Source organism: Mustela nigripes, chromosome 9, assembly GCF_022355385.1.
Source record: "Mustela nigripes isolate SB6536 chromosome 9, MUSNIG.SB6536, whole genome shotgun sequence".
NCBI lineage: Eukaryota > Metazoa > Chordata > Mammalia > Carnivora > Mustelidae > Mustela > Mustela nigripes.
Window position 1 is genome coordinate 63,319,928 of NC_081565.1, and position 25,537 is coordinate 63,345,464.

Below are 25,537 nucleotides of genomic sequence, written 5' to 3' on the forward strand. Positions count from 1 at the left end.
TTCATTCCTAATATTGTTTATGGTTTACTTATGACTTCTCTCTTTTTTCTTGATTAATTTTGCTGGAGATTTGCCAGTTTCATCAGTTTTTTTTTTTTTTTTTAAGACTCAACTTTAGAAAGAATGTGACCTGCAATTATTTAGCATATAAACATGCCTATTACATCAAGTGTATTATTTGTGTAGATTCAATAGTCTGTATCCTTACCAAATGTGTGGTATATTATCCAGCAATTACCAAAATGGGAAATTAAAAATATCCTATTCTGATAGTGTATTTTTCAACTCTCCTTGCACCTTTCCTAAGGCTATTTTGTTAGGTAATCCAGGATTAGAATTGCTACATCTTCTTGATGACCTGAACTTTTTACTAGTCTTTATTTTGAGTAACAGTGACATGCTTCAGTGCCTGTTTTGATTGACATTAATAAAGCCATGACTTTTTTCTTTTTGGTTGGTATTCACCTTATGTTTCTCCTTTTAGTTTCAACTTTTCTGCGACCTTATGTTTTAGGTGTATTTCTTGGAGATTTCATAAAATGAGATTTAAAAACTCTGCTCTGATATTCTTGGTCTTTATGAGAACACAGTAGTCTAGTCATTTCTGAAATCTTGTAGATTGAGGGTTATAGCCCTTTAGCCAAGTAACTCAAAGGATCAACCAGTATTTTATCTTCAGTGCTGTAAAAACACAATTCTCAAACAAAGTGCATGGTAGCACTTGTTAAAGTTTTATTCGACTTAGTAAGGAAGGATCCAGTAGGAACCCAAATTGCTGATTGCAGAGTGTTTGAAAAACAAGGATTTAAATAGTCAGTTAGAAAGGAATGCGTGATAATATTGGCAAGTTAGGTATCAGATGGTCTAACTTTCTACAGGGTTGAAATGTATGACAGTTATGGTCTGTCACCTCTGGGTTAGTTTCCCTGTCAGACTATGAAGTCCTGACAAGTCCTCTGTCCCTAACCTTACTGTCTGTGTGCTGTCTGTACTTTCTTTTGCTAGGAACTGTTAAAATTCTGTAACAGCAAAGCCCCAAAGCATCAGATGAGGTCAAGGCTTCTTAGAAAACATTCTAGGGTGATCTTAAAAAAAAAAAAAGAAAATTTGGGGTACCTGGGTGGCTCAGTGTTCTTTGACTGCTTTCTGCTCAGGTCATGATCCCAGGGTCTTGGGAACAAGCCCCACATCAGGCTCCACGCTCAGCAGGGAGCCTGCTTCTCCCTCTGCCTGCTTCTGCCCTGCTCGTGTTCCCTCTCTCGCTGTCTCTCTGTCAAATAAATAAGTAAAATCTTTAAAAAAAAGGAAAATCAAGCCATCATCATTTTGCTTGTATTTAAGTTTGAGATGAAGTTTTCTTTCACAGTTTAACATGGAAATACAAAATTCTTTGTCAGAAAGTGTGCAAATGGGTTTATGCATTGATAAGGTCAGGTGTAACCTTAGCTAAAAAATAACCTAGAATGGCTAAAGGTAGCTGTAAAATAAACTTTTATAAACAAAAAATTAACTTTGGTAGCATGGGTATTGTAAAACTCAGAACTGGTATAATTAATAAGTAACAGATGGTTGGGAGATGGCACACCAACTACACTTATTTCCATGAAAATATAGGTCTACCCAGGCAGGTGTGCTCTAGTGTTTTTTATTTTCCTTCCTTCCCTGTTCCTTCCTCCACTCTCTTTTTATTCTTCTTCTTTCTCTTCTTATTCTTTTTACAGTAGGATTATATATATATATATATATATATATATATATATATTCACACACACACACATATATATAATCGATGTGTAGTTGACATGTATGTCACATTTTGTTAGTTTCAGGTGTATGACACAATGATTAGACAATTTTATCCATTACTCAGTGCTCACCACAATAAGTGTAGTTGCCCTCTGTCACCATAAGAAGTTATTACAATATTATTCTCTATTCCCAATATTAGTCCCTATTCCCTATTATTCCCTATATTCCCTATGCCATACTTTTCATCCCTGTGACTTAATTATTTTATAACTGGAAGTTTGTATACTTCTTAATCTTCACTTGTTTCACCCATCTCCTATGTTTACTGCAGCATTATTTACAGTAGCCAAAATGTGGAAACAATGTAAGTGTCCGCTAAGGGATGATTGGATAAAGAAGATATGGTATGTATACACAATGGAATGAAATCCTGCAATTCTCAACAATATGGGTGGACCTAGAGGCTTCTATGCTAAGTGAAATAAGCCAGACAGGAAAAAACAAAAACAAATGCCATATGATTTTATTTATATGTGGAATCTAAATAACAAAACAAATAAACAAAACAAAAACCAGAAATAGACTCTTGTATTTGTTAATCAGGGACACAGAAGACTGAATTGCTGTCATCAATCTGTATGTGGTCCCTCGATTTCTTTTCTTTCATTCCCACATGCCATTTCTCTTCCTCCTACATACAAACTTGTGGTTTGATGTATATTCTTTTCCTTATAAGTATTTTTATGAAATGTTTACTGTTTTGTGAATACTTTTTCATTTATGGAAATGCTTCACTAATCCACGTACAGAACTGGTTGTTCTGTATTTAGTTTGGGAAAAAAAAGCTGTTCTTGTTTTTGTAATTTACTTTTCAAAAAGATATGAATTTTTTTAATTAACATATAATATATTATTTGCCCCAGGGGTACAAGTTTGTGAATCATCAGGCTTACACATTTCACAGCACTCACCATAGCACATACCCTCCCCAATGTCCATAACCCAACCATCCTATCCCTACCCCCCCAACCCTCCCAGCAACCTTCAGTTTGTCTCATGAGATTAAGAGTCTCTTATGGTCTGACACCCTCCCAATCCCATCTTGTTTTATTTTTTTCCCTCCCTATTCCCCATGGACCCACCACCCTGCTTCTCAAATTCCTCACATCAGAGAGATCATATGATGATTGTCTTTCTTTGAATGACTTATTTTGCAGAGCATAATGCCCTCTAGTTCCATCCATGTTGTTGCAAATGGCAAGATTTGGGGGGTTTTTTGATGGCTGCCTAGTATTCCATTATATCTATCTATCTATCTCACATATTCTTTATCCATTCATCTGTGGATGGGCATCTAGGTTCTTTCCATTGTTTGGCTATTGTGGACATTGTTGCTATAAACATTGGGGTGCACGTGCCCCTTTGGATCCCTACATTTGTATCTTTAATGTAAATACCCAGAATGTTTTCAACTTTTTGAGGAAACTCTATAGTGTTTTCCGGAGTAGCTGCACCAGCTTGAATTCCCACCAACAGTGTAGGAGGGTTCCCCTTTCTCTGCATCCTTGCCAACATCTGTCATTTCCTGACTTGTTAATTTTAGCCATTCTGACTGGTGTGATGTGGTATCTCACTGTGGTTTTGATTTGTAGTTTTCTGATGCCAAGTGTTGCGGAGCACTTTTTCATGTGTCTGTTGGCCATCTGGATGTAAAAGACATGAATTTGTCTTTGCTATAGTATAATTAAGTTCAGTTCTCAGTTGCCCAATATTAGGCAAAGCCGTGGAGGCCTTATATTGAGCCAGTGGAGCCAGTGGATAGGAAAGTGGGACTGAGGTGAGGCACGTGTGGTGACCATGAACCAGAGAGAGAGGACCTCCTTAAATTTTGCACCTAGGTCCTTTGCTTGCCTCATCTCAGTTTGAGCCCTGGAAAACACCTAGATCCCTGAGTCATTGCATGGAGGGAGCTGGTCTGGACTGTCTGGTTCTCTGCAAGAAGACATGGAGTTAGGAAAAACAAACCTCTTTTGTATTGTGCCACTGAGATTCGGGGGTATTTTGTCTCTCCAGCTTTGCCTATCCTGTCTTACTTACTGCAAAGCAAGAACAAAAACAAGGGAAACACTGTGAATAGAAAAACTAAAACAAGATAGCCAGAGCCAGTGTAGTAAATTTGCAGTCTCAATAAATATGACTTGGTTATATTTCCTGATAAATGACAGACACTCAGAAAGAGCTAAAAAAATAAAATCCAATGTTAGGTACAGTAAGGTTGAAGGTAAAGGGATGGGAAAACATATCTTAGGAAAATGCAAAAAGAAAGGAAAGGAGTTGGAGTAATATCAGTATTAGACAAAATAAAATTCAAGGTAATAAAAGAGAAATGGTCATATTAATAAGCTACATATTATTCATATTGAGCCTATTCTATTTCTGACAATATAACTTCAAATACTGAAAGTAGAAACTGATTGAAAGAGAAATATTTGATGAATTTGCAACCACTGTGGGAGATTTCCATGACTCTTTCAGAAACAGCAGTATCCAGTGTGACCAGTTTTTGAGATAGGTGTTCTTGGCAGGACTCATGGGACACACTCATGATCACAGTTTCCTTTTGTCTCTTTGAACCTGTCCCATAGCTCTTGTTCTTTCTCTGCCTTTGGTCCCGTTACTTGGCTGATCCGTCTTAGGTAAAACAAAGTCTTTGGTCATTTCCAGATGCGAACATGTTTTCAGGAATTGTTTAGACAGATTAACATGACTTTGATATCAAAATGGGACAAAAGTATTGTAAGAGAATTGGGATCCAAATTAAGTATTAAGTATTAGAACCCAGCCATTTAAAAAAGAAGGGATTTGGCAAAAAGGAATAGATGAAAATGTTCTCAAATTGATTAAAAATAACTTTCAGAAATAATGGGAAACCTCATACTTTGTGCTGAGAAACATTTTAAGTGTTCTCAGTACAGTAGAGAACAGACCATATATTTGCTTAAGGAGATATTAGCTAAGATAATGAGACCAAAAACATGCAAATATTAGAGAGGAAGGGACAAAACTGTGCCTTGTAGAGAGTATCATATTCTTTGGTGAAAGGCCAAGCATTGATGAAGAAACTATTACAATGAATAAAATAATTCACTTGGCTTGGTGACTGGGCAGAGTTCCTAATCACAAAGAGAAACCTCATTTCCAGCCCTACCTTTTCTAGCCACTGGCTCCACTGGCTCAACACAAGGTCTCCATGGCTTTGCCAAGTACTGGGCAACTGAGAACTGAACTTCATTATACTATAGCAAAGACAAATTCATGTCTTTTACATGCAGATGGCCATGAAAAAGTGCTCCACAACACTTGGCATCAGGAAACTACAAATCAAAACCACAGTTTTGACACCAGTCGGAGAGGCACTTCTAGTGAGTTTTTTCATTTGATTCTCAGAACAATTTAATGAAGTATGTCTATTGGTGCCCTCTTTTTGCTAATGAGGAAAGTCTGGTTTGGGTAACTTGTACTCACAGGTTTAAGTGGTGGAAACAGGAATTGAACCTAGGTATTTCATTCTAGAGTTTCTTCTGCTTTCCATAATAACTTAATCCATGGAAACAACAAATAAATGTAAAGTATCTACAGGAACACCTAAATGTCCTCCCAGATCCCTACTCTTTTTTCCACAGTGGAGCGTCATAGCTGGAGGAGGCTGGGCAGCCGGGGCATTTCCCAGACTCCTTTCCACCTACGTGGGGCCATGTGACCAAACTGGCCAATGGTATCAAGCAGGAATGATGTGTGTCACTTCTTGGTCAAGGTGGTTAAAGGAGGGGATATATCTTCTCTATCCTCTCTTAATCTTTGCACTGACTGGAACTGAACACCTGAAACAGTCTTAGAAACCTAGTGTTGAAGATGGCAAAGACTTTCTCAGCCATGGGATCTGAACAACTATGTGAAATAGAGTTTACTACATAAGACAACCAACAAATTAATTCTGTGAAACCACTGAAATTTTGGATTTCTTTGTGATGTGATCTAATGTTATGCTAACTAATTCAAAATAACAAGAAATGTCTAAGATGTATATGAAGAAACTTCTGAAAGTTCTTAGAAGCACACATAAATTTGGGAGACATGGATCCCAAATTTATGGATGAGACAATTGATTACTGTAAAGATCGTAAGATCATAAAATATTATTTTCCCCACCTATCCCTAATTTCTATATACTACTTGACTAGACAATTTTATCATTTTTTTTGGAAAGTTAAAATAAGAAAATAAAACAAACAAATTTTAAAGAGAATAATAATAACTGAGAGGAATGTCCTGTTCCACATATCAAATATCAAAGCCTGTGATTAAATCACAAGTGGCCCTGGAACAGAAATTGGCCAGTAAGTTAGTGAAACAGACCAGGTAGATCATAAACAGATCCATGTACATGTAAGAACTTGGCATATGACCAAGTTAACATTTAAAATCAAGAAGGGATGGAAAAATAGAAAAATGTTGTGTAAAAAATTGCCACCCATCTTGAAAAAAATAATGCTGGGTGATTTCACTCACGTTAGTCTTAAAAACAAACAAACAAGAAAGATAAAAACACCGTAAAGGGTTGTAGGAAAATATACTTATATCTTTGGAGTTCGGGACGTTCAGAAAGGAAATTTTTCAGAAGCCTTCGCAAATATCCACAAACTCAATAACATGAAAATTAATATATAATATATGACCAAGGTGCCATAAAGTAAGGAGAAAATACTTGCTAAATATATAGTAGGCAAATAATGAATACCCAGAATATATTAAAAAACCACAAGACCCCTACAAATTTATAAGGAAACGACAACCCAGTAGAAGAAGGGGCAAAGTGTATACATGTAATTCACAGAAACCTACAAAAAAGTGCCCAGTCCCACTGATAACTGGAAAAATACAAATTAAAACAATATATGGATATAATTCCTTGACCACTAGGTTTGGAAAAGTTGAAAAGGTTGCTAATAAAAAATACTGGCCAGAGTGTGAAGAAATTGCTATGGTGGTATTTTTGGTGGTACGCTTTATTTAAAGGGATGTTATTTTGGCAATACTGTGAAATTTAAAAAGCAGACACTCTTTGATACAATAATTCCACTTCTTCTTCCCTATCTACTCTAGGAATTAATTCACTTGTATACATAAAGAGCTCTATAGAAGGAAGTTTATAGTAGCAATATTGGTAAAAGGAAAACTTGAAATTAACTCAAGTGCTCACCCAAAAGTGAACTATGGGACACTAGGAAGCAATAAAAAAAGGATCAAGTGGCTCAAATTGGACTGATACAGAGATAGATGTGGTATTTAGAAATAAGACACACCATTAAGGCAAAATACAGTATTTATGATGCCATTTAGGAAGGGTGAAAGGAAAAAGTCCCCGACAAAACGAAGGTGTCTTTCTGTATCTACTGTATATGCCCGTAGATGCAGGGGAAAAGGCAAGAGGGTCAACACCACCAAACTGAACATGGCAGGAGCCTGGGGCTGTAGGGTCATATTTTACAAGGGGCTTCTACTTGAGTATGTCACAGTATCATTTACTAAGTTAAAATAGAAAAAGATGTAAATGCTGTTTCTTCAACCCTGAACATTTTTATTTGGTTGGTTTGGGTGGGAATTGGTGTTTTCTCTGACATCTCCCTGGGTGATTTGGAAGCCCTTGGCTTGAAGATTGACCTACTGGCTATTGGAGATTTCATATGGTCTTTAATTCAGCTTTTTATGTGTTTTCTGTCATATATAATTATGAATTGAAATAAGAACATGGTGCACACTTCTGCAGCACATACGTCTGGGACGACACAGAGATTAGCAGGGCTCTGCACAAGGATGACATGCAGATTCATGAAACATTCCATATATTTGTTAAGATGGCAGATTTTGTGTTATTAGCATTTTATAACAATTTTTTAAAAATGGAAGTATAAATCACTTAATTAAAACCACAGAGAAAGATTTTCTTGACGGGTCCCTTGGTCACTCACTCGAGCGTCATCAGTCTCTGGTGAAACAAGGGCTGGTTTTTCCTTTTGTCTTCAGGGAAAACTCTAGCTTTTCTCACCGTGGCAGTTTCGGGTGTGAGGAGTCTTGGCCTGGCTGGGACGGGCACAGCGAGATTGCCTGTCGCCTGTGTCATGTTGACACGCAGCTCTCGGCACGTTGCCACTCAGCCCCCTGCATTGAGGCACTACCCACTCTGAATGAGAGCTCTTTCCTGATCTCAGGAAGCCTTGATTTACCCTTTGGTTCCTTATTCTATTTTTTTGTCCTGCTGGGCGCCAGACAACAGAGAGGGCTCAAGCCCATGACCATGGCCGAGGGAAGTGAACTATGAGAAGAAGGTCCTTGTGCGGAGGAAGGAGCTCAAAACTTCCTGCAGAAATACTGCTTTGCAACAGGGGGAGCTGCCCTAGAGTTGTTTATCTAAACTGTGGTATAACATCTTCCACATGTTGACTTCCAGCACACATCTGACCCCAGACGTCTCTGACGAGAGGGCTTTCAGATTGCGAGTCTGTAGACAACAGCCAGTTAGACTAGTTCTTGGCACCTACTGAACACAAAAATTAAATTATTATTGTCATGTCACCTATAGGTTGGCCCAGTGTGGTGGTTTCGCTCATAAGCCAGAAAACCTTTGTCACATTTAGACCCAGGAGAAGCAAGCACACCATGCTGTGACCATGGGAGAGCGATGCTCCAACTCACCTTTCAAACAAGTCTTCCCTATCTGCTTATCATCTTTCTCCTTTCTGGTTTTCTCACCCTCGCTCCCAGCTAGCAAGACGAGGACTCAACGTTGTGCTCATCAGCCGGACACTTAAGAAACTACAGGCCGCTGCCACAGAGATTGGTGAGTGACCCCCAGGAATCAGGGAGACGTTTGTGGAGCCCACCAAGCAAGTCTGCTTTGTCCTGCCTGGAGGGGCTCCATCAGCATTCCTAAGGTTGGCTGTTCCGGGGGCCTGGGGCATTGACCCCTCTGTGGGGAGCTCATTAGACAAAGTTAAGTGCAGGACATAAGACACTATAGTGCAGCAGGGATTCCTTGGGCTAGGAGAAGGAGGAACAGACTCATGAACACATAGGTCCACTACCTCCTTTGGCCTGTTGCCTTCGTCTCCAGAGTTAGTTTGCTGACCCAGAGGTCCCAGCTGCTTTGTTGCTTCTGCTCTTCCCTTCAAAAGCAGGATCTGGTTGGGACTTCATTTCCCTATGCCTGTGCCCTGTTTCTTGCAGGAAAGTGAGGGATGAGGCTGACTGGTGGTTGTCAGAGTTTTTAAAACAGATTTGAGCCACGTGTGGCTGTGCAGGTTATACATGGTACAACTCCATGAGGCAGCATTTTTATTGCAATGTTTTGTTATTATGACTCACTGTGAAGTGTTCTTAGTTAATAATTATCATATCCCTCTTTGGATAATTTATCTTAATAATTAATTATTAATTTAGTAATTTGGAATCTCCTTAATGCAAAGGAAGGAGTCTTCAGTTATGAAGACTTGTAAGGACTGAGACAGACTGTCAGTGAATGGCATTGTGTCCTTGGAGGAGTTTTGGGACAGGAGATGGATGTGGGAGGTGTGGGGCTGGAGGCCCAGTGTCCTTCAAGTAGTGAATCCTGCTTTTGTTCCATGTCTGAATATCAAAAGTACGATGACAGGGACTAAGACATTCTTCAGTGTTTCCCTCATAATGATGCTAAGTTGGGCTTTTTTGTCCTTTTGAAAACCAAGAAGTGTCTTTGGACTGAAAGTACCTTCCACTTCCCAAACTAAGCCTCTGGGAGAAGATCGCTTCTCCCAGAAATACTCAGTTTAACCCCAAAGCTGAGCAGGCAGAAGTTGGTGAAGACCTGTTGCTTTTATATCCATGGCAAGCTTCTGCACAAGGCCAAGTCTACATGGAACAGACGGCATGGACATGGAGGGAACAGGGTGTGGGTGTCTTTGGGCAAGCTAGCCTCTCTGAGTCTTAGTTTCTTCCTCTTGAAAATGGGCATAATATCTACTGTACAATGTTGTAGAGAAGACTAAAAAAGGTACTGTGTATGTAAATGCTTTGTAAATGCTAAAGTGTTAGACAAACACAAAGGATTGCTCTGTCTAAGCCGAGGGGACCCGACACTGAACAGAGAAAACATCACACTATAGCCTTACAGCCACTAGACTGGGGGTCTCATGCCTGAGCACGGAGCAGGGTCACTGGGAGGGCATGTAACAACAGAGCCCTGGGCCCTTAGTCTCAGGGTTTCTGGTTCAGTAGGTCTGGGGTGGAGCCTGAGGATTCATGTTTCTAGTTCAAGTTCAAGTTTCCAATGATGCTGTTGCTGGGGCCTATGGACCCCACTTTGAGAATCACTGCATTACATTTATTTTGGTGCATGCACTTGTCACCGTATTAACTCTTAGAAACACCAGACACCACCACTCACAAATCTTTTAGCCCATTAAGGAAGCATTGGAGAAGTCCTTGAGCAACGGGCGGATTTGGATTTCATTCAAGAGTAACTGTTGTCTCCAATGCAGAGTGCACTACAGGGAGCAGTGTGAAGATAATACAGGCAGACTTTACCAAAGACAACATCTACGAGTATATTAGAGAAAAACTTAAAGGCTTGGAAATTGGAATTTTAGGTAAGTAAATTGCAAAATGCAAAGCTGATTGTAAGATATCAGTGAAGTGATGATCTCAGAGATACTTGGTTTTTCTGTGGTAAACTTGAACTTAACCCAGGACTGTCGTTTAAGCTGTAGCATTCAACAGACTATTACAGCTCAATTCTTCCAGAGCCAAAATTTATTTATGGCTCTAGAATGGATGAAATGAAGATATTTCAACCTTCCCAACCATATTTATAATGTGAAAATGGATTTCTTTCCCCCCACTGAAATGAACATTAGATAGGAGGAGTCTCAGAAACACCTTCCTAAAGAATTAGCTTAGCATTGCTGTGATTGATTCATGAAATACTGAGTCAGCATGGTTCTTTTTTGAGAATTGACTCTGGTATTCTGGAAACAAGATAATAATAATGATAATATTTAACATTTTTTCTGTGATAAGATATTTTATAACATACAGAGCACAGTGTAAGTCTTGTACTTGGAAGGAAGGTGTGATTTCTAAATTTCCTGTTGAATTTTAAAAACAATTATATTTTTTACCAATAAAAGTGTAAACCACATTATTGCAGAAAAACCAAAAAGAACACATGAGCACATAAAGGAGTTATAAATTTCTTTTATTTTTTATTTGTCAGAGAGAGAGAGAACACAAGCAGGGAGAACGGCAGGCAGAGGAAAAAGCAGACTCCATGTTGAGCAAGGAGCCTGATACGGGACTGGATCCCAGGACTCTGGGATTGTGACCTGAGCTGAAGGCAGTCACTTAACCGACTGAGTCACCCAGGCGCCCCAAGATTTATAAATCTCTTAAATTCCCAATAGCCTGAGATAATGTTTTGGTATATATCCTTCCAGACACATACACAAATGAAATTTACATACTGTTTTGTAACTTTTTTTTAAAAAAACCATACACCACAAAGGTTTCCCCCATGTCTTTAAACAACTAGGCAGTCGCAGGGTTGAGTAAGCGTGCGGCATTCCACCAGATGGCTGCCTGGCAACCCTCCTGATATGCTCCCTATTATAGGACAATTGTTTTCCCCTCCAATTTCCTCACTGTTAGGAAATCATGTTGCAAAAAAGGGCCTTGTCTATACATTTTTTTCTGTATGTGTTTTCTTAGGAAAACTTCCCAAGAAAAGGAACTTCTGGGGTTAAATATGAACATGTTTAACACTTTTAAGAAACTTTTGCTACCGGCTTTTCTGACATCTTTTGATTTTGTTCTATCAGTCAACAATGTTGGAATGCTTCCAAACCTTCTCCCGAGCCACTTCCTTGATACACCAGATGAGATCCAGGTAGGCCTGGGCTCTTCCTGTGGACGATTTCCTCTCAGTGTGGACTGGTCCCCCGGGCTGCATCATTGCTAGGGCCTATGAAGGAGGGCCTGGGAAAGTGTCCCTGGAAGACAGTCAGGCTGAAATTCTATATTCCACATGGATGTCTGTGGCTTCTCTGTTTGCCTTAGTGTTTGATACGCAGGTGAAGGCACCATCTTTCATGACCATTTCTGGAATGTAGACATCTTCCTTCTTCTCTGCATATCAGAAGTTACCTGCCCACTGTCCCATTCTTTTGGGGTTCTGTGTTCTGTTTTAATCTTTTGGGGCTTGGTGTCAGCTCACAAATTTACACCTGTGGTTGTAAGTGGGAGAAGGCCAGTTCTTTGGCTTTCTTGTCTTCCCAGGTCATAAGATTTCTTTTGGCTCCCAGCATGGGGAAGGTCTGTGATACAAACTGCATGTGGGGATGTTGCAAGTGGGCGAACCTGATGGACCCATGGCTGCCACTGTGGGGTGTGAGTGCACTGAGTGTGCTTTTAACAGTCCTTGAAAGCACTATTGGAAGACTCTTATCCAGGCCCTGACTTTTGAAATCATGGAGTTATTATACCCATTCTAAACAGGCTGCCATGCTGTTCCTCTGGTCCTACTTAAGCCCCAAGTCTCCTGCATGGACCAATAACGCCACCCTGCTTGGCATGTCCTTGCAAAATTCCCCTCCTTGCCTCATGTCTAACCCCTTTTAACTCCCTGTTCCTGGCACAAGTCTGTGTATCTCCATTAAGCAGCCTCTATGCTTGCTTTTCTTTCCCTTTTTATGACTACATTAGTGCTGGCTTCTATCTGTCTCTCCTTTCCTTTCTGTCTGTCCTGGGTGATTCCAGTAGTTTCTCTCTCTGGCATCTTGTAGCCCAGAACCTCTACTTTATATGACCTTTCACCTTTCTATTCTCTGTGTTATTGTCTTTTGGGCCCACATAGACTAACCTTGCTTCCTCCATGTTTTCCTTTGAAATACCATGTTTTGAAGGAAAATCCCCCAATTTTGAAGGAATTAATTTGCTTCTATTCAAGATCACATTCTTCTAGAATCCCACGAGCTATCAGATGTTTACCTGTTGCTGGGGGCACTGCGCAGACACACACTTGGGCCCACTTTGTTCCCTTCTTCTGAGATCAGACGAGATCGGGTGCGTTCAGGATGGTATGGCTATAGACCACTTTGTCCACTTCTTAAACACTGACTGCTTCTCAAGAGAATTTCTCCAATCCTCCGGCTAATTCGTGTTTGTGATTATTTATTACAGAATGTCATCCACTGTAACATCACCTCAGTAGTGAAGGTAAGTAGCCAATATACTATGCTAAATGCCTTAAGATTGTAGTAGCTGTTGAAATCCAGCAACTTGGTAGAATTTTTTTCTTCCCTGCAGATGACTTTGACATTGAACTGCACTTGATTGAGAAGCCAGTAGTGGTCTTTTAATTACCTTACTCTGTTTTCATCAAGAAAATATAGTGATAAATTTATTCTCCAGAGTATCTGGATCTTATTTTTGCTTCCAGTTTTGTCACATGTTGGAACAAAGCAGGCCTGATGACACTGAAACTTATTCAGGATAACAAGGCAACTTGAAAAAACAAAACAAAACAAAACAAATACATTCCTCTGGTTTCAGTCTTTGTTAATAGTGGAAAGCTCACTCGGTTTGGAAAAATGACAGAAGGCCTGGTTTGGATTTTCTGGACTTTTGATGTTCAATAAATATTTGTTGAAGGGAAACTCAAGTTTGTGTGTATTCTGATCTCATCTCAACCACTAGTTAGTTGGACAGTATTGCTGCGTAACTCCCTTGAGCTTCAGGTTCTTCATCTGCTATTGAAGAATGTTGGATTAAAAAAAAAAAAAAGATTTTATTTATTTATTTTACAGAGAGACAGTGAGAAAGGGAACATAAGCAGGGGGAGAGGGAGAGGGAGAAACAGGCTTCTTGCTGAGGATGGAGCCCAATGCAGGGCTCCATCCCTAGGACCCTGGGATCAGGACCTGATGTTTAACGACTGAGCTACCCAGGCATCCCGAAAGAGTGTTGGATTAAGGGATGTGTCAGGTGCCATTCAGAACTCAGGTTCTTTGATTTGAGTCAAGTGTATCAACATTTATAGGCATGGTTGTTACAAAAGGGTTCTATATTGTGCCTTTGAATGAATAGACAAAGGCACCCCCTCTGGGCAGACAATTTGGAAAAAGGTGCTGCTTAGGATAAATGAGGCTTTTGGGTGAACACGATGTTTTCCTTTCCTTTGAGTGGGGAGAGACATTCTAACTGCCTGTGAGTGAACCCTGTGCTTTCAGCTTACAGTGACTCCCACAGCTGGACACCTTGTTCAGTATACAAAATTCACAACTGTGCATGGCTGTCCTTGTGACCACTCTGATTCACAATAGCCAATCAGGTATGATCCCTGGTTTGGTGGTGCTGGGACCCCAGTTAGGGAGCAGTAGGTCTCATTTTTATAGCTTGGCCTGGCAGAAGAGGACTGGTTTCCCAAAGGAAAACAGAATGCTATCGAAACAAGGATGGGTGCTGAACCAACCACGTAAAATTATTTTTAGGTGGGTAAGTTGAGTTGATCGTTGGTCATTCTTCTGTAAGGATATTGATATTGTATAGTTTCCTGCTCAGCTTTTATTGGTACATACATTCTTTTTATGCTGAGCAATCGATAGTTTTTTAAAACCCGAGCTGATGTAATTATAAGTTTTATACATCCAACTGTTGTCTGCTGCCTTACCACTGAAAACTTTCCTGTTATTTTACACATTGATCTTTCAGGCTTGATCCATTTGGTCACAGGGTTTCCCAAATGTATTTGACAACCCTTTGACCCCTTAGCAGAGAATTGCTTTGACGTGTTATAAAAAATTTATATGTATATATACATATATGTATATATACATATAAATTTTTTATACATATACATATATATATATATATATATATATATATATATATACACACACAGGTAGGCACAAATTTCCTTAAATAGGGAAGAAAACTAATTGAAGATTAGCTTTTTAAGTACATCATGCCTCAGCTGGCCATGATGGTTGGAACCATGACTAGTATCTCTTAGTTACCCCAAAGGAGCCATCTGGAAATAGTAGAGCTTTCTGTCAAGGGCCGAGATGCAGGAATGAGTTTGTGGGCAAAGGGAAGTTTGGTTAAGAGAATAAATTTTGGGAGATTTGAGACAGAGAGAGACACACAAAGTCCAATGTTTTCTCTCTGCTGGGATCATTTGTTAGGTAAGACTAGGGAATTCAGTTAGGAGGTTTTGAGGAAATGCTGGTGCTGTCCAACCACACTCCCTTAGTGCCCTTCATGAGGTGGGCAGAACCAAGGGTAAGGTAACGGCAGGATCTACTTCTCATGCTTCTCCCCCTCCCTCCAAACCCAGTATTTCAGGAGGTAGACTTTTGCCAGTCCATTCCCCACTGCTGCTCCAAGGCCGTGGAAACATTATCTGGAGGTCCCCAGGTTTGGGCTTAAGGCCTGGCCCATGATATAGGGGCAATGGCAGGGACAGAGCCCACTTTAGGGCACTCCTGCAGGACCCCCAGACAACACAGAAAAATAGGTAAAATTTGTCTTCTGGTCTTTAGCCTCCTTTATTTTTCTGCCCTCCCCATGTGTTTGGATCCTTTCTCCTCAAACCTGCTCCTGAGACAAGGCCTGATGCTGCTCACTTGTCCTTTTGAGAACATTTCGCTGTGTGGGTTTGCCTCTTCCTTAATTCTTCAAAGGGGTACTTTGTAATTATGAATGAAATGCTCTTTTAGGAGCACCTGGGTGGCTCAGTGGGTTAAAGCCTCTGCCTTCAGCTCAGGTCATGATCCCAGGGTCCTGGGATCGAGCCCCACATCGGGCTCTCTGCTTAGCAGGGAGCCTGCTTCCTCCTCTCTCTCTCTGCCTGCCTCTCTGCCTACTTGTGATCTCTGTCAAATAAATAAATAAAATTAAAAAAAAAAAAAGAAATGCTCTTTTAATGGGCTATTTAATTTCCAGAACTGGTTGGGAAGACGTCTTCCGGGGCCAGCAAGTTGGGACAGGGAAAGCACTTCTCCACAATGCTGTCATTCTAACAGATAGACAGACATGGTCTGTCTATGGAGCTATTTCACAGACCACCTGCAAGCTCCGGTTGGATTGAGATGTCTAGCCCGTGCTTTGTATGTGTATTGTTCGTGGACACTGGGTAGACTTCCTGATGTCCCCCTACTTCAAACTCATGGGTGAGGTTTATGATGGTCAACCTGCTTATGCCTGTCTCCCAGAATGAAGAGTATCTGGGGAACCTCAGCGGTGATCTCATGGCCAGAAGCCAATTTCCATAATTTTACACTGCCCACATTTTCCAGGAAGATGTTCACTTTATGGGGGGAAGAAACCAGAGACCTCCAGGTTTGCTGTTTGTCTAGATCACCTTTAGTTTTTGTCAGACTCTAGTGTTGTCAGAATTACCTCCAACAAGTGTCAGCAGAATTTCAAGGCCACCTGAGAGATTAAGCTCATTATCTGGCTTCCTCCAGGACCTGCTTCCCTAAGCCCCACCCACTGGATACTGAGCTCCTTTCAGAGGGCTTAACTCTACCCCTTCTCTTATAGATGACACAGCTAATTCTGAAACACATGGAATCAAGGTAAGGTCTTCTTTTGAAAAAGCACAGAACAGCACAGCCTCCCTGGCCTGGCGGTTAGCTGACCTGGGGACTTGGGATGGGGTAAAGGGGGTGGATGGATAGGCCTCATCTGTCTGCAGCTTTAACCAATGTTAAAACTCCATGAAGGACATGGAGATTGCAGGAGAAATTGTAACTTTCTGGACCAGGCCAACTTTGCAAACAGATAAGTGTATTTGAAGGTCACGTGTAGCATCTACTGGAGGAAGAGAAGAGCCATTTCAGCACACATTTTATTAAAAACATTAACTCATGTTGAACATAAAAGAAACTTCAGAGGTTGGCCTGAGATCAAGGCTATCTCTTGTTATTACTCAAATTTAGTAGTAAAAATCACCACCTATCAGTGTCTCTATTTAGTCCATGGTTTTATTATCCTATTACAACACCCTTTAGGGAACTGAATTTTCTCACGTGGTATTCATTAAATGCGAATGGTTGATAGTTTTATCTTCCCTAGAGGAAGAAGGGGCTTGGCCTTATGGTCTAATTTGCAGTTGCTTGGTTTTTCCAGATTGAACTTTTCTATTTGGGAAGGATTAAAGTTACCAAATTTCAAAACGATTAAGTAAGGACCCTGGAGACTCGTACGAGGGTTCCTGTGTGAGCAGAGGATGGACTGTCAAATTCCGCCCCAGACAGGATTCTGCATTTGACATCTGTCCCGGTGTGCGTCATCTTTAGAAGTTAAAAGGGACCTTGAGCTCATGTAGTCACATTTGATAAAGAAGGGTCCCTTGCCCCTTGAGTCACGTCTGATCTGAATTGGCCCTTGGCATTTTGGAGGGGACCTCTGTTGAAGCAGAACCCCTGTTTCCAGTCACCAGCCCTTGATGTCAACTGACTGCTGAGTCCTTGCTTGGTGTCGTTATCCAGGCCATGGGGAAGCGCCACTCACAGTTCTGGGGAGCAGAACTCATCTTTCACGTGGAAGCCTAGAGAGGATGGACTTCTCCAGTGAAATCACAGGAGCCCCTTTGCTTTCTCTTTCTCTTGTGGTATGTGCCATCAGGCAACAGACCATTCAGAACTTTACTTCTTTGTGTTTTAGGCAGAAAGGTCTTATCTTGAACATTTCTTCCGGGGTGGCCCTCTTTCCCTGGCCTCTCTACTCCATGTATTCGGCTTCCAAGGTGAGTGACAACACATGGCCCAAGCTTCCTTCTCCTTCTTTCTCTTGTTTCTCCCACTTGGCATTTTCCTCTGATGTTGGATCATCTGGCAAGCTGATGGACAGATTGTCCAGGGCCTGTCACCAGATGTTTGGGTGCAGATTAGAAAAAGGCACAGCCCCTGGGCTGATGGAACCCTGCAGCAATACAGTGGGAGAGGGGCAGGCCCCGTGGGACTCCAGCCCCACTCATCTCCTTGCCCGGAGCCCTGCTCTCTCGCTGCTGGCAAATAACACTAGAGATTTCTTCTGTCCTAGGAGCCTGGCCAGATGTCTCCATGCCCTAGTCCTAAAAACAAACCCTCAGAGGAGGGGATGTTCCCAGGCCAGGAGACAAGGGGGAGCTCTCCCTGGGTAGGATCACCTGTTTGCCGTGGCCCTCGGCATGTATTGATCCTAAAATATATGTTCCTGTTTATCAAGGGAGTTTTGCCCAGGCCAAGAAACAAAGTCCTAACTCCCATCAGACAAAATGCTGCCTTTTAAGGTCAAGCAAGTAGGCTCCCTGCAGTGCCCTTTGAAAGCTGAGTAAGTTGCCTCCATGACAAAGGAGGCTCTCCCCTTAGGTGTGTTTTCCTTCTTGCTCCAGGCTTTTGTGTGCACGTTTTCCAAGGCACTGCAAGCAGAATATAAAAGGAAAGGAGTCATCATCCAGGTGAGGTCATCTGCTCTGGGTCCTTGGCACAGGAACTGTGGTGCTCCAGGGAGCTGGGGTCTCCGCCTCCTGCAGGTCTGGCTGGGCAGACATGGTTAGGAGGGAGTGTCTGGAGGACACCCCGGAAGCTCCTGGGACCATCACCGAGGCAACTGAGCCACCCTTGTGCTGCCTGCTGCTGTCCTCACCCATGCCCTGGAGAAGGAACTGGGGCAGGGTGAGTGGGCCCTGCCCCAGGACAGAAATTGGGGTCTTGTCTAACCACCCTTTACTCGCTGACCCAGGTACAGGAGAAGGGCTTAGGTGGGAGGAATTGTGAGAGGAAACAAAAGAAAACTGAGCAATCGATCTGAGTGGGAACGAGGCAGTGGGTAGAGGTTGGGGTACTTTGGGAGCTGGTCATCTGTGATGGGCCACGAAGACCCCACGCGGTGGTTCTTGAGCAGCTGGGGAAGAGGCACTTGGCTTCCTCTTTCACCTGGCAAGGCCCATGGTCATCGTGGAGATGACCTTGTCCCAACTGTCAGCTGGGCTGGGTTGTCACAGCCATTGGTAGTCTCATGGTGTCAGTGACATGCATGGGCTTGGTTCGGCAGCATCGTTAGAGCGAAGTGCTTTCTGGAACCTGGAGTAAACAATTTGCAGACATTTTTTGTTCCTGTTTGGGAAGAAGTTTTATGATCGACTATTAGGAATGAAAAAGGCACACTCACAGCTAAATCTTTAAAATGATGGCTGTACATACTGATGGTGTCGGCTCTGCAGGCTGCAGTGTGTAACTGCTTATTTTTCTTAGCACAACAGGAAAGATGATCAGGAATGTGTCACTCCTGGCTCCTCACTGAAGTGTGAAAGTGGGAATCCAAAGTGCTTTAAATGGCTCCAGCTTTGGCTGTATGTATTAGAAAGAAGCTTCTTGCTTAAAGTTGCCAGATAAAGTACAGGACGTTCAGTTCCATTTGAATTTCAGACAATAACATTTTTTTTTTTTAGTATCAGTATATCCCATGCAATACTTGGGACATATTACACTGAAGTTTTTTTCCCTTGATTATCTGGATTTCACTTTTAACTGTCCTGCATTTTTATTGTTAGTCTGGCCACAGTGTTCTAAGAGAGAATTCATGTTCTCAGTCATCCTGTGTACATTTGAACCAGCAGACTTCTGCATTAGTGATAAACCAGAAACCAGTTTTTCTGATTCACAGCTCTGTGCCAGTTCTCTGCCTTTCCAGTGCACTGTTGTCAGCGGAGATTCTGTGACTCCTTATAAGAAAGCAGAGCTGGAAAACAAAGGAAGAGTTAGACTGGAGGTTTATTTCTCATTGGTAGACGGATGGCTCCTGTGTTATGGCCTTTATTCCCCATTGTAGGTGCTGACCCCATACGCTGTTTCAACCCCAATGACGAAGCATCTACACACCAACATGGTAACCAAGACTGCTGATGAGTTTGTTCAAGAGTCACTGAATTATGTCACTATTGGAGATGAAACCTGTGGCTGCCTCACCCACGAACTCTTGGTAACTGAGGGCTTCTTTCTCAAAGCATAGGAGGCAGGTGTGCCGGTGGTCCCCGGCAGAGCTCTTCTTTGCTACTGGAGCGGCCAGCCCTGTCCTCTCATGAATTATGTCATGATTGTGAATCATGAGAAGGATTGCGCTGTCAGAGGCTGTTCAGCTAAGCAGTCACATAGTTAGCTAGAAATATGTGGCAATGGGGGAAAGCTGCAGGCCTGGGGGCTCAGCCCAGAGATGATCCCCAGATAGACAGATATCACCCTTGGCTCACCCTCACCTCTTTCCTCAGAAAGGAAGGTGGCTTCCTGAACTCTCGGGAAGGGCAGACCAAAGACCCAGGGAACGTCCCTGGGTGGGGCTGGGTGCTGCAGGTCTTCTCTGGTTCCCGGTGTTGAGAAATGTTTTAATACCTGGCTCTCCAGGAAAAAACCCCAAACACTTTGATTTGTAGGGTTTGCAGATTTCCATGGTTTAAATACTCCCCTCGTGCCTGATTAGAAGCTCCCATTGTGTTGTCACTGCCCCTGAATTTAGGCATGTGCATAGTTGGTTCCTGAGAGCAAGTACAAACTGGTTCTAGCACAACATGGACTCTGTTGAATCTGGAAGTAAGATTTGGTGGCATATGGCTCGAGGAGTTCTTGGCATCCCTGGGCTGCTTTTAGAAGCAGCCACAGGCATGAAACAAAGGTAGACTTGACTTTTGCACGCTGATACACAAACACAGTCAGGGTGGTTCTGTTTCCAGTGTCACCAAAAATTTCTAGACATCTTTACTTTCCCTTCATATGTCAACTTTCTCCTCGGCCTCATGGGCCTTCCTCATGGGAATTAGGTTTCTCCCCTCTCTCTTTCTCTCTCGGGTGCTAGAAGGAATACATGAAATCTTCCCAAGCATTCAGTTACCCCCTGAGACTTCTGGTGACTCTACAAGAGTCACAGAGTTGTCTTGGAGGATCGCTTGCTATTTTTACTGTAGAACCTCAACAGTGTGCAGAATCACCAATTTAACACACACTACAAAGGGGACATGCAGAAAGAACGTAAGATCTTGATTTTGCCTGTTGCTGATCCGGTCTTTCTCCAGGTTACTACTTGCCGCATGGCAGGAAAACAAATTAATGGGAAGTCCATTGAGTTTTAATTGAGTTTGATCTAGGAATCTAAATTGGATATTAAGCAAACGTGCTTTTTGTCCATTAGTTAAAGCATTGAGCCTTTCTGGGAGCATGCCTTTCTCTTGCCTCTCTCACTAAGATGATATCGGTGGGGAAGACTGCTCACGATCTCCTGCTGGTCCTTAAGTGTAGTTGTTGCTCCACATCTACCTGGTGCTTGTGCCCCTGTGCTGTGGGGACCAATGACCCTTTCTATCCATTTGGCTTGGCCAGTGAACTCCCAGGTACTGAGGACTTCAGAGCCCTGAATCTCTGCTACTTCCCCCATGTAGCCACAGGCCCATGGGCCATCTGGATCTTTGGTTCATAAAGGCCCTTTTGCTCTCTCTGCTGTATCAGCATCAACATGGACTTGGCTGATGCTGGAAAGGGAAATGTCAGCTCCTCTCTTGCCACACTGAGATAATGTTCTGGGGTTGCACTCCCAAAGAATGGGGGCAATATTCTCCTTTGCCCTCAGTGCTCCCCTAACTTATTTGTCACATGTTCATATTCTTCACCTGAATTCCCTGGGCCCCCCACCCTCCACCCAGCCTAGGCCCACATATAGAAGGACACACATCCTCTAGGATATTGATGTCTTAAATGGAACCCATCAGCATTTAGAAAATGTTTTCTTGAGACCATAGCCCATCTTGCAAGGTTATCGTCTTGCTACACAAAGCAATTCTGGATGTCGAAAGTTGGAAAAATTTTTGCCTTTTCTCTTTTGATTTCTTATGTGTCAAATTAACTCTCCTGTGGCAAATAGATGCCCAGAACAGACTAGGCAAAAGAGTCTTTGTGCCTACTGAAGCAAAAGAGAAAGCAAAAGAGAACACGCAAATCATTAAAGCCATTAAGGCCAATTTGAAGTTTGCTGGAATTTAGAAAAATCATTGAGTCTGAAGTTTGAGCAATCAGATAGAATTGGCTGGTAAACAAGCAAAACTTCTGTTACAAAAAAGGCAAAACAAAGAGAGCATGCTCTTCATTCCCGAGGAGTTTTAGAACAGCAACTGGGCCTGGAACGGAGCCTCTGATGTAGAGTCCTTGTGGTTCTCAGGGTTACTGCTCTTAATCCTCCTAATCATCTTCTTCTTCTTTTTCTTTTCTTTATTTATTTATATTTATTTTCAGTATAACAGTATTCATTGTTTTTGCACCACACCCAGTGCTCCATGCAATTCGTGCCCTCTCTAATACCCACCACCTGGTTCCCCCAACCTCCCACCCTTTAAACTCCTCAGACTGTTTTTCAGAGTCCATAGTCTCTCATAGTTCACCTCCTCTTCCAATTTCCCCCAACTCCCTTCTCCTCTCTATCTCCCCACGTCCTCCATGCTATTTGTTATGCTCCACAAATAAGTGAAACCGTATGATACTTGACTCTCTCTGCTTGACTTATTTCACTCAGCATAATCTCTTCCAGTCCCATCCATGTTGCTACAAAAGTTGGGTATTCATCCTTTCTGATGGAGGCATAATATTCCATAGTGTATATGGACCACATCTTCCTTATCCATTCGTCTGTTGAAAGGCATCTTGGTTCTTTCCACAGTTTGGTGACCGTGGCCATTGCTGCTCTAAATATTGGGGTACAGATGGCCCTTCTTTTCAGATCTGTATCTTTGGGGTAAATACTCAGTAGTGCAATTGCATAGGGAAGCTCTATTTTTAATTTCTTGAGGAATCTCCACACTGTTCTCCAAAGTGGCTGCACCAACTTGCATTCTCCTAATCATCTTCTAAGACAGGTCATTTGGTTCCTGTTTTACAGTTGAGGAAACTGAAAATCAGAGCTAGATCAGATGCCCAAGGCCACTTGCCTGGTAATGGTGAAGCTAGGGTTTAAGTCCCCCTTTGTCCAATACCATGCTTTTCCTGGTTTCTTCCACACCATCCTTCTAGGTTGGGAGGAGGTAGATAACAGTGGAGACGGAAGAAGGGAACTTCTACAACATTTTCTAGGGCCCTGGAATTTTAATTTATTTCCTTTATGGCTGACTTCACTACGTCAAAACATTTAGCTTAAGGCTAATGAAAGGGCTTGATTTTGCTGTGATATTAAAAAGCTCTAAAGGGGAGAAAAATAAGGTTCCTAAGGAAAAAGTTGTATTCACTCATTGACTTGGCTAGTGGATGAAGGGTTCTATTTGTTCCTCCAGAAGCCTTCTTTTGTCCCTTGCTTTGAAATATCTCAATGAGCACAATAGTCTGAGAATCTGAGCTGCCTGAAGAATGGGAACACTCCCCGGAAAGATCACATTTCTCTCTGGTTGAAATCCTGTTGTTCAGTGGGGAATGGGTAGGCTGAGGAATGATGGAGGCACAGGATTACACCGTGAACAAACATTATTTCTGGGGCCCAGAGGGACGTCTTGCAGGACATGGATATAGTTTGAGGGCAAGAGGTCTTCTAATGCCTGTGCCTACTGCCTGATGTGTGCATCCAACTAAGCCTTCCTGCCTTGACTTGAAGCTCCCCTCTATGACTCCCCCCAGTTCTGCTTTTCTACGCAAATGCTCAATGTTGGTGATTTATACTTTGCTGTGTCTGACTTTTGTTCATGGACTCATCGATGCATTCATGTATCTACTTAGTGCCTACTATGACTCAGGCATGGTGCCAGGTGGTAAAAGCATTTCTGATTGTTTTCTGGAATCTCATTTTAATAAAAGCTTGGTAGAAAGAACACAAAGACACCGGGAGATTGAGCACTAGGATGAGGAAGTGCGTTTGAAAAGAAGGAGAAAGGTGGGTAGGGTGTTAATGCGGGACAGAGTTCTCTTAATTTAGATTTCCTCAGGGCTGGTTCTACAAGTGACTGTTTTGGTTTCTGAGAAAACTTGTTTGCTGAGAAAGGGTCATAAGACCTTGAAATTTTAGCACAGGCCTAAAAGATTTTGTGATTTAAGTTTAGGAGTCAGAAAAATATTTTTAAAGATGATGAATATACACTGAGATGTTTCCTTCTAACGTGCTTGCTCATCTTTCACCCCCAATACCCATGTTTTTGTCTATTGAAGCGGAGCTTCCTGAGCCTTGTCCCATCATGGGTTTTGTACAGCAGCGCATTCCAGAAGAAATACATGGAGTACCTCAAGCACAATTCCAACATCAAATAGTTCAAATGAGCTGATGTGCCAGCATCATTCTCTTTGCCACGTTCCCTGTTGGTTGCAGGAAACTAAGGAGCCCCGGCCACACCCCTGAATCTGGAGAGGCTGTCACAAATACAGTCCCTAAATACAACTGTTTTGTGTTTTTCTTTGTTGTTGTTGTTTTGCCATTTTACTTGGGTCTGGAGATCTTTGGAAAGTGGTGGTGTAAACACGTGTTTTGTGCAATAGAGTTTTCAGGCTTTGTGTGTGACAAGATGAAGGTGTCTATAGGGGAAACTGGAAGAATTTCTATGTGGGATTATAACACAAATGTGGTGAGAAGAAAGCCTTCGATACCGTGAATATTGAGAACAATTATACATGAGGCTCCTTTTATAGCTATGTTAAAGAATGTTAAAAGTTACTAACTTTACCAAGACTGTTATAGTTTGGAGCACTAAGACGGGCCTCCTCGGAGACCCAGGAAGCTCTAGGGGAAGGGGCTACAGCTACATCAGGCCAGTTTCTAAGGCCTCCCATTTCAACGAATGCAGAACCAGCTTTCTCTAGTTTATTTCTATTCAGGGTTCTATGTCAGAATGTGTTCGTGGAAATAAAACAGAAAACTGTACATTGATAACAATGGCTGAAAAGCCATTGCTCCCATGCAGGAGTTGATATCTGCAAAAATAAGATTTTTTTTTAGGTCTCTATGTTTTGGGGTACTGGGTGGATGGCTTACCTTGTCAACACAGAGAGGGTGGTGTGTTGGGGGAACTACTAGCCTTCAACTCTGCAGGGAGTCAGAGAAGAAGCATGTGTTTTGGCTGGCCTTGGTCAGTCTACCATGGGCTTCCCCAAAGATATCACCATGCTCTAGGCACGGCAGGTATTTGGTGGCACTCATCTTTTCTGAGATCATTGGCATTTATGGTGTGAGAGAAGGGAGAAGAATTTATGTACTGCTGTCCTAGTTATAAAAGGAGTCGGGAGATTTAGCTGGAATTTATGGAACATTTTGATGTTTGGAGGGAAGCACGGGGTAGATAGAACATTTAAAACCTTGGAAAATCATGGGCTGAAATGAAACCTGCTCTGGGGAAAAGACTGGGAAAAATTCATTCTAACGTATGGGTATCTATTTAAATTATCTCAGTTATGAGTAACAATAATAACTACAATACAGAATGTTTTTATGGTACCCATTGGTATTGGTTATTTACCCGTTGTCCTCTGTCCTAAGCCCCCCATTTCATATTCTGATTGTTGATGTTGGGCTGGGAAATTTCCAAAGCTTATGCCAGCTGGCTTTGTGTTCGATTCTACCCATGGGGGTCAAATCTGGGAGCGTAAAAGAAGGCGAGGGCTGAGGGAAACTCCTTCCTGTTTGGATTCTTGTTACCATGCCTCTGCGGAGGGGATGGCATTAGCCAGACTCAGCACCTACCAGGAAGCCGGAAGTTAGCACTAATCCC

The 25,537-nt window shown here is 42.1% G+C and overlaps 1 protein-coding gene and 1 pseudogene across 2 annotated transcripts in view; both read left to right on the forward strand.

The window, feature by feature from the left end:
- Nucleotides 1–24,232, forward strand: part of HSD17B3 (hydroxysteroid 17-beta dehydrogenase 3) — a 39,997-nt gene extending 15,765 nt beyond the window's left edge. Inside the window, exons 3-12 of one of the 2 annotated variants that reach the window (XM_059412305.1) lie at nucleotides 5,082–5,171; nucleotides 8,572–8,647; nucleotides 10,323–10,430; nucleotides 11,658–11,725; nucleotides 13,018–13,053; nucleotides 16,381–16,415; nucleotides 17,506–17,587; nucleotides 18,215–18,280; nucleotides 19,654–19,803; nucleotides 23,988–24,232. In XM_059412305.1, coding sequence (XP_059268288.1) covers nucleotides 5,082–5,171; nucleotides 8,572–8,647; nucleotides 10,323–10,430; nucleotides 11,658–11,725; nucleotides 13,018–13,053; nucleotides 16,381–16,415; nucleotides 17,506–17,587; nucleotides 18,215–18,280; nucleotides 19,654–19,803; nucleotides 23,988–24,086 — 810 coding nt within the window. In that variant the 3' untranslated portion in view covers nucleotides 24,087–24,232. The remainder of the gene's footprint in view (nucleotides 1–5,081; nucleotides 5,172–8,571; nucleotides 8,648–10,322; nucleotides 10,431–11,657; nucleotides 11,726–13,017; nucleotides 13,054–16,380; nucleotides 16,416–17,505; nucleotides 17,588–18,214; nucleotides 18,281–19,653; nucleotides 19,804–23,987) is intronic. The other variant, XM_059412306.1, reaches the window with a different exon arrangement.
- Nucleotides 7,561–7,658, forward strand: LOC132025249 (U6 spliceosomal RNA; annotated as a pseudogene).
- Nucleotides 24,233–25,537: the final 1,305 nt, after the last annotated feature.